This window comes from Colobus angolensis, unplaced genomic scaffold (genome assembly GCF_000951035.1).
Source record: "Colobus angolensis palliatus isolate OR3802 unplaced genomic scaffold, Cang.pa_1.0 Scaffold8, whole genome shotgun sequence".
Taxonomy (NCBI): Eukaryota; Metazoa; Chordata; class Mammalia; order Primates; family Cercopithecidae; genus Colobus; species Colobus angolensis.
Window position 1 is genome coordinate 4,153,417 of NW_012121820.1, and position 9,404 is coordinate 4,162,820.

The 9,404-nt window shown below is 48.5% G+C and overlaps 1 protein-coding gene across 1 annotated transcript in view; it reads right to left on the reverse strand.

Annotated features, from left to right (window-relative positions):
- The window catches only part of DDX27 (DEAD (Asp-Glu-Ala-Asp) box polypeptide 27), a 24,489-nt gene extending 16,660 nt beyond the window's left edge, over positions 1-7,829 (reverse strand). Inside the window, 7 exon segments of the mRNA XM_011928831.1 lie at positions 332-454; positions 1,360-1,446; positions 1,567-1,610; positions 3,113-3,278; positions 3,531-3,590; positions 4,765-4,911; positions 7,644-7,829. Coding sequence (XP_011784221.1) covers positions 332-454; positions 1,360-1,446; positions 1,567-1,610; positions 3,113-3,278; positions 3,531-3,590; positions 4,765-4,911; positions 7,644-7,829 — 813 coding nt within the window.
- Positions 7,830-9,404: the final 1,575 nt, after the last annotated feature.

Below are 9,404 nucleotides of genomic sequence, written 5' to 3' on the forward strand. Positions count from 1 at the left end.
AAAAAAAAAAAAAAAAATTTAAAAGTCCTTTACTCTCTCAATTGCACCAGTGTATCTTTTTTGTGTTAAAAAAAATTTTATGGCCAGGCACAGTGGCTCATGCCTGTAATCCCAGCACTTTGGGAAGCCAAGATGGTAAGATCGATCACTTGAACCTGAACCTAGGAATTCGAGACCAGCCTGGACAACAAAGTGAGACCCCCATCTCTACGAAATAAAAAACAAAAACAAAATAGTTCAAAAAACCAAGAGTATTTATTTAGCAAACCAGCCTTTTGGTAAGTCAACCTAAAGCCCAGCCCTGGCTGTAACACCCTTCTGCCTGCCCCAGGTCCCTATCCTTTTCACCTGTCCCAGTGGCTGCACAGGCACAGATGTCCTTCCCCAACAGACCCACAGGTATGCACGCCTTCTGGATCGGGGTGGGTTGCTTGAAGCCCATGGCTGTAATGGCCTGAGGAAAAAAGACTGAGTCAGACAAGGTTGAGCAGGGGAAGTCTCAGCACGACGCAAACAGGGCAGGTTTCCAGACAAGTGGGGACCACACCAATCCCCACCAATCATTCATTCCATAAACATTCACTGAGCGCCTACTACGTGTGAGGTGGTGTTCTAGACACTGAGGACACAGCAGTAAACAAAAGAAATAAAAAACCCTGCCCTCAGGAAACTCACAGTCTGGTAGAAACAGACCAAAGCCAAACACACGTCATATGGAGACACGCTGCGGAAAACAATGCAGCGGTCGGGGCAGCCGCGGAGTGCTATTCACAGTAGGGCTGCCAGGGAAGGTGTCACTGAGCAAGGGATACTGAGTTGAACCCTGAAGGAAGCTAGAGAGCACCCCAGAAGATTTCTGGAAGAGGCTTCCAGGTAGAGGGAACAGCAAGCGCAAGGGTCCTGAGGAAGAGGAGGCCTGACCTGTTTGAGGGCCAGCAAGGAGGCCAGTGTGGCCAGAGCAGAATGAGTGCAGAGGTGTCATCAGAGAGGGCCAGAAGGGGCAGAGCCTTGTAGGTCAATATAAGGACTTGGGCTTTTAAGCCGAGTGAGACTATGAAGTACTGAAGGACTTACAGAAGAAGAGGGACATGATGGAACTCATTGCTTTAGAGAGTTCTCTGGCAACTGTGTGGACAAGCGAGTTGAGGAAGGCAAAGAGATACGCAAATTATTGCAGGGGTGGCTGCAATAATTCCATGGTTGCCAAAATAAGCCACTGGCCAGGCGCAGTGGCTCAAACCCCAGCACTCTGGGAGGTTGAGGCAAGAGGATTGCTTGATGCCAGGAGTTTGAGACCAGCCTGGGCAACACAGCAAGACCCTGCTTCTGCAAAGAAAATTTTTTACAAGAAGCTGCTACCTTCAGAAGAGGGCGGGAAAGGTTCATGTCCTGGAACGAGAGGTTTTCATCGTACTGAGATGCATCTTCAAAAAATCCTCCTGCTTCCTACGCCAGAAAACCAAAAGAGAGATGAGAATTCAACAAAAGAGCCAAGAAACCCAAATGACCTTAAACTCCTTTTGGATTGCCAGCGAGCTGCACACTGTCTTGCAGCCCCGAGCTCACCTGTCCTTTCTTCTTCTTCTTCCGATCCTTTACTTTGAGCGTATCTATGGAGAAAAACTTAGCTGATGACCACGGCTCAGACTTACAAAGCACTTGCATTCTACTAGACACTGTCCTAAGTGCCAATACCACACATCAGCCTCTGAGGGGTGACCTTCATCAACTTCATTTCACAGATGAGGACACTTTGTGGCAGCATGGTGAAGTAACTTGCCTAAGGTCAGAGAGAAAGCTAACCCAGTGACTCTGGTCCAGAGACCAGGCTCTCGACCACTACGCTGTATTATGATGCTTTAGCACACATTTCTGCAAGAAATACTTATTGAGGGCAGAAGCGGTGGCTCACGCCTAAAATCCCAGCACTTTGGGAGGCCGAGGCAGATGGATCACCTGAAGTCAGGAGTTCAGGACCAGCCTGACCAATATGGTGAAACCCCATCTCTACTAAAAATTAGCCAGGTGTGGTGGTGTGTGCCTGTAATCCCAGCTACTTGGGAGGCTAAGACAGGAGAATTGCTTGCACCCGGGAGGCAGAGGTTGCAGTGAGCCGAAATTATACCACTGCACTCCAGCCTGGGTGACAGAGTGAGATTCCATCTCAAAGAAAAAAAAAAAAACAAAACATATTGAGCACCCACTATGTGGCTGGACCCATCTGAGTATGTCACCCCAAATGAGTTTGTATCACAGAGGCATCTGGCAGCTGCACGGGGCTAAATGGGAAAAGAGTAAACTACCTACAAAGCACAACAACCCAAACAAAATCCCAAGAGAAAAGAGAACCTAAAAGAAAAGATTCAGTGGGCACAGTGGCTTGTCACACCTGTAATCCCAGCACTTTTGGAGGTCAAGGTGGGAGGACTGCTTGAGCCTAGAAGTTTGAGACTAGCCTGAACAACAAAGCAACACCCCATCCCTATGAAAAAAAAATTAGCCAGGCGCAGGGGCATGCACCTGTAGGCCCGGCTACCTGGGAAGCTAAGGCAGGAGGATCACTTGAGCCAGTGAGTTCAAGCCTTCCAGTGAGGTATGATGGCACCACTGCACTCCAGCCTGTCGATGGAGTGAGACCACATCTCTTTTGTTTTGTTTTGTTTTGTTTTTTGAGACAGGGTCTCATTCTGTGGCCCAGACTTAAGTACAATGGGACAATCTCGGCTCACTGAAACCTCCACCTCCCAGGTTCAAGTGATTCTCATGCCTCAGCCACCTGAGTGGCTGGGATTACAGGTCCATGCCACGACACCAAGCTAATTTTTGTATTTTTAGCAGACACGGGGTTTTACCATGTTGCCCAGGCTGGTCTCAAACTCCTGGCTTCAAGCGATACACCCATCTCAGCCTCCCAAAGTGCTGGGGTTACAGGCATAGCCACCGTGCCCAGCCAACATCTCTTTAAAAAAAAAAGAAAGGAGTTCAATGGAGTTCAATGTAGTAGGCAGAATATCTTAAACTGTGCAGAAGAGTGGAGGAAACCCTACAAAGTAAAGGAGGATGCCTTCTGATCTCCTGTCCCCGTTGCCGACACCTCCGCCATAACGTCTACCTGCTTTGGTGAGGATGTTCTCATCAGCTGATGAGTAGTCAGTCTCTGAGGCTTCATCTTCTGAGCCTTCCTCATCATTCCCTTGAAGGTCTTCCTGCTCTTTTGGTTCAGAGCCCTCCTTTGTTTCTTTCTCCTTCTCCAACTTCCCAGACTTGGCTTCTTTAACCTGGGAAAAAAAAATTAAAGCGAGGGTGATGACAAACTTCTACAAATCCAGAACCTAAGTAGAGCAACAGGAAGCTCTCCGGCCTGAACAAACGGCTGTGGGGACTCTCAGTACTGAGGCACAGTAAACGCACAGAAGAGCGCACCTGCCCCGTCATGCCCCGCTCTGTAAGGGCTTCCAGAGAGATGCTGGGGTCGCGGTGAGAGTAAAGTGTGGGGCATAACAACAAGAAACAGCCACTTTTCCTCTCACCTCTGTTTTCCTTTTCTTTCGAACTTTCTCAATCTTCTCATCTAATGTAGTGGCTGCCCTCTGCAGATAAAAATAAAGAGGTGAAAAGAAATTTTCGTTGAAACATCGAATAAGAGAACAAATTCTTCATAATTAATTTGAAAAAGAAAAAATGTTGGCATTCTCTGAAAATATATATACATATTATATATACAAAAATTTTTAAATCCTCTCCAGATGATCTTGAAAAGGCAATGCTGGTAAGGCTGAGCGCAGTGGCTCACGTCTGTAATCCCAGCACTTTGGGAGGCTGAGGCAGGCAGATCACCTGAGGTCAGGAGTTTGAGACCAGCCTGATCAACATGGAGAAACCCCATCTCTACTAAAAATACAAAATTAGCTGGGCATGGTGGCACATGCCTGTAATCCCAGCTACTCAGGAGGCTGAGGCAGGAGAATCGCTTGAACCCAGGAGGCAGAGGTTGCAGTGAGCCAAGATCGCACCATTGCACTCCAGCCTGGGTGACAGAGTGAGACTCCATCTCAAAAACAAAAAAAAAAAAACACAAAAAATTAGCTGGGCGTGGTGGTGGGCACCTGTAATCCCAGTGACTCAGGAGGCTAAGGTACAGAATCACTTAAACCCAGGAGGCAGAGATTGCAGTGAGCCGAGATAGCGCCATTACACTCCAGCCTGGGAAACGGGGAGAGACTGTCTCAAAAAAAAGAAAAGGCAATGCTGGTTTATTTCAATCAGAATAAGGACCAGCAAAGCCTGGATTACACTGTTCTGGACAGGCAATCTTTCTCTCTGATGCACATGAAATGGTAAATAACTTGGATGCATCTTCTAGTTTAACCAGACTCACAGAAAGGCATGGGATCTTGGCAAACAAGCAGATGACAATGACATCTGTGGTAGCTTTGGCTGTGCTGTGTGGGCAGGGACACTGCACAGTGACACCACAGGAGACACCTGGCAAGTGCTCATACTTCGTTTGGTATTAATCAAGACGAGTCTTCCCCAGCAAGCAGACTCAAAAAAAAAAAAAAGACAGAGAGTCATTTGTCATTTGTGATCTCATCAAAAGTATACCAGATACTTTCTTTCTTTTTTTTTTTTTTTATTTTCAAAGGAGTTCTAGTATCTGCTGAATGTAAACAGATGGTCAGTCAGGTCAGGGCTAGGCCCTGAAACCCACAGTCCAATCTTAATGGTCCAAGGTCTGGAACTGTCCATCACTGTCAGACTCACCTTCTTCTTGAGTTGGCTCATAACATCAGCCAGGGCCCAGCTGCCATCGTAAGTCCCCTCCTTCTCAGTGAAAACGAAGTCAGGATTGAAATCAGCACTGCGGTTCTTCCCCAAGGCTTTTTGTCGTCTGCCCAGCACAATAGGCCCCTGGGAAGAGTAAGAGACAGAGTGACTTTGGGGCTGAGATAAAGAACAATAGAAAGGAAGAAGGGGACAGGCACAGTGGCTCACATCTGTAATCCCAGCACATTAAGAAGCCAAGGCATGTGGATCATTTGAGGTCAGGAGTTCAAGACCAGCCTGACCAACATGATGAAATGCAGTCTCTACTAAAAATACAAAAAAGACAGGCATGGTGGCTCACGCCTGTAATCCCAACACTTTGGGAGGCCAAGGTGGGCAGATCACAAGGTCAGGAGCTCAAGACCAGCCTGGCCAATATGGTGAAACCCCGTCTCTACTAAAAATACAAAAATTAGCTAGGTGTGGTGGCACGCACCGGTAGTCCCAGCTACTCGGGAGGCTGAGGCAGGAGAATTGCTTGAACACGGGAGGCAGAGGGTGCAGTGAGCCAAGACTATACCATTGCACTCCTGCCTGAGCAACAGAGTAAGACTCCATCTCAAAAAAAATAATAATAATACAGAAAAATTAGCTGGGCGGGGTAGCGCATGCCTGTAATCCCAGCTACTCAGGAGGCTGAGGCAGGAGAATTGCTTGAGCCCAGGAGGCAGAGGTTGTGGTGAGCCAAGATTGCACCACTGCACTCCAGCCTGGGTGACAGAGCAAGACACGGTCTCAAGAAAAAAAAAAAAATAGAAAGGAAGAAAGAAATGAGGGTCACACCTCTCTCAGCAACTGATAGCTCAAGCAGACCAAAAATGAGTAAGTCTATAGAAAATCTGAACAGCACAAATGAACACTGCATTTCTCATTACAAAAAGCATACGAAATCAAAAAAAGTCAAATTCATAGAAACAGAGGGTAGAATGGCGGTTGCCAAGGGCTCGGGTATGGAAATGGAGAGATGTTGGTCACAGGGTACACACTCTTCAGTTCTGCAACGTACAAGTTCTGGGGATCCAACACACACAGCATGGTGACTACAGTTAATAACAATGTATTGGGCCGGGCAGGGTGGCTCACAACTGTTATCCCAGCACTTTGGGAGGCCAACGCAGGAGGAGCAGCTGAGGTCAGGAGTTTAAGACCAGCTTGGCCAACATGGTGAAACCCTGTCTCTGCTAAAAATACAAAAAATTAGCCGGGAGTGATGGCACACGCCTGTAGTCCCAGCTACTAGGGAGGCTGAGGCAGGAGGATTGCCTGAACCTGGGAGGTGGAGGCTGCAGTGAGCAGAGATAGCGCCACTGCACTCCACCCTAGGCAACCAAGCAAGACTGTCTCAAAAAAAAAAAAAAAAACGAAGTGAATGAGACTGGAGTGTGGTCATGAAGTGAAGAGGAGAGCTGTGAGAGATGAAAGTCAAGGTGGAAAGGACAAGACCCTGAAGGACCTTGAAAACCACGTGAAAGCAGCCTGGAGAGTTGTTTTTTGGTTTTGTTTTTTTTAAGCAATTTGAATCACTTCTTGAAAAACAAACACAGACAAACACCAAACACTGAGTTGGTGCCCGGTGCGGCCCGTAGGAGGCCAGCCCCGCATCATGGGTGTGACCAGGCACTGTGTGCCTGTGCAGGGGCCCGGCTCCTGGGGGACTGGCCCATGACCTCCCACACCGCAGGCTGAGCCCAGGCCTGGCCAAGAGGGGGCCGCAGCCAGCAGGCCTGGGCGGCCGCCCGCGCCCACAGAGGACATCAGGGAAATGGGGGCAGTGTGCGGGACCCACACGCTGCCTGAGGAGTCTTCGCAGAGTGGACAGGCCTGGGGCTCTCTACCAGCAGGTTGGAGAGTTTTAAGCAAGGGAGGTCTCTAACGTGACTGTATCACAAAGAGATCCTTCTGCGGCTAAGCGAAGAATACATTGGAAGTGCTCAAGATAAAGAGATGAAGATGAAGTACGTTTGGACTGGTGGTGTGCTGGTGTGCAGGCATGAGACAGCAGTGGCCGGAGCTAGGGTGGGTACAGTGTGAATGGAGAGAGGCGGGAGAAGCTTAAGAGAGATTCATGAGCTAGCTTGCAGAGCACTGGCGGTGCTGAGGAAGAAAAAACTGTCAAGAATAACTCTAAGGTTGCTGGCTTGAGAAGGGAACAGGATGAGAGCGAACACAAGTTCAACTCTGGAGAAGCTGAATTTGTAGAGGCCGTGGGACATCTGAATAAATGTATCAAGCGGACAGATGAGACTGCAGAGGGGACAACATCTGGGCTGAATGTTTGAAGGGCAAGCATCCTTTTCAGAACACCGATCCCTCTTTAACTGCCATACTGCTTAATATCTGCAAGCCCCCACACCACCATACGCTTCAGGAGAGTGGCACTCACCTTGTTCACTGCTACGTCCCCAACGCTTAACACTAGGTCTAGCACACATAAGTATGCAATAAACACTGGCTCGATGAACATATGAATGGACAGCTAACCACGGCTCCTCGAGCAGGAACCAGGGCTGACTTCACCTCTTAAAAGGTGTAAGAGACCTGCACGTCTCTTACACAGGGCGTGGTTAAATATCAATTCAGTGAATGGATACTGAGTTCAGCAAGCAGACAGGGAACGACACGGCCAAAGAAGCAGGCGTACGTAGAGAAAACCTAGTCGCGGGAAAACTGAGGAAGATCTTCGGGTCCTGGCGAGATCCTTTTAGGGAAACTTCCCGGGCTGGCAGGCAATGATAAGGATTCGGGGACAGGGACCTGAGGAATTGCGGGGAAGAGAAGCAGTCAAGAAAACCCAAAGACCAGAACCGTCCTCATACCTCTTCTTCCTCGTCACCGGAGTCAGACTCCGGCTCCACCGGCACCTCGTCATCCTCGCCTATGGTCCCGATTAAGCCGAGGTCCGTAAGCATGTTGTCGCAGAAGCCACTTCCGGAAGCGAGCACAGCGTGCGGACCAGCACTTGACTTTTCGCAACCTCCTCGTCGTCATTGCGCATGTACCATGCGTCACTTCCGTTCGAGAGCCCCTGCCCCTGTCCCCTTTTCTACCTCTTAAGAGTGCGCATGCGGCAATCTGGGGCGCAGTTTCGTATGACGACATCGAGGGGCGGGGCTTTTTTAGGTAAGCAAATTCCACGGTCTCCGGCCTCAAAATGGTGGGAATGTTTGAGGAGGGTGCAAGGGGTGAGAGAGTCTAAAGAGTTGCATTTATAAACTCTAGATGTGGATATTTATATTAAAAAACTGTAGAAGAAAATACAATAAGCAGTTAGCTGTGATTGTTTCTGGGTGGTAAAGTTCTAAGTAATTTTTTTTCCTTTTTTTTCTTTTTTTTTTTTTTGAGACAGGGTTTGGCTCTGTCGCCCAGGCTGCAGTGCAGTGGGTATCATGGCTCACTGCAACCCCGACTTCCCGGGCTTAAGCGATCCTCCTGCCTCAGCCTTCTGAGTAGCTGAAAGTACGGGCGCCACCACCATGCCTGGCGGAGTTTCACCATGTTGCCCAGGCTGATGTCGAACTCCTGGGCTCAAGCAATCCTCCTGCCTCAGCCTCCCAAACTTCTGAGATTACAGGTATGAGCCACTGCGCCCAGCCCGAAACTTTTTAATGAAAATTAATGTTTATTATAGGGGAAAAAAAATCTCAGAAGAAAATAAAAATCAAGACCAGGCAAGGTGGCTCACACCTTTAGTCACAGCACTTTAGGAGGCCACGTGGCTGCATGGCTTGTGCTCAGGAGTTCCAGACAACCCTGGGCAACATGGCAAGACCCCATCTCATATATATATATATATGTGTGTGTGTTTGTGTGTGTGTATATATATATATATTTTTTTTTTTTAATTAAAAAAAATGTTGGCTGGGTGCGATGGCTCATGCCTGTAATCCCAACACTTTGGGAGGCCAAGGCAGGTGGATCACAGGGTCAAGAGATCAAGACCATCCTGGCCAATACGGTGAAACCCCGTCTCTACTAAAAATACAAAAAATAGCTGGGCATGGTGGCACATGCCTGTAATCCCAGCTTCTGGGAGGCTGAGGCAGGAGAATCGTTTTAACCAGGGAGTTGGAAGTTGCAGTGAGCCAAGATCGTGCCACTGCACTCCAGCCTGGCGACAGAGCATGGTTGGGCATGGTTCGGCATGGTGTCACATGCCTGTAGTCCCAGCTCCTCAGGAGGCTGAAGCAGGTGGATCCCCTGAGCCCAGGTCAAGGCTGCAGTGAGCTATGATTGCGCCACTGCCCTCCAACCTGGGTGACACAGCGAGACCCTTTATTTCAAAAAATAAAGAATAAATGAATATGTGTTGTATTGAATAAATGGAGACCTCCCCACCACCCTCACTGCCGTCTGCCTTTCTCGATGGGCCGGTAACTACCACACAGGTCTTCTAGACTTATTCCCTCCACTTTCTTCTCAAAGCAGCCAGAACAAATTCTTTAAAATGCAAAAAGTGCGGTGGCTCATGCCTGTAATCCTAGCACTTAAGGAGGCCAAGGTAGGAGGATTGTCTGAGCTCAGGAGTTTGAGACGAGCTTGGGCAACATGGTGAAACCCCATCTCTACTAAGTACAAAA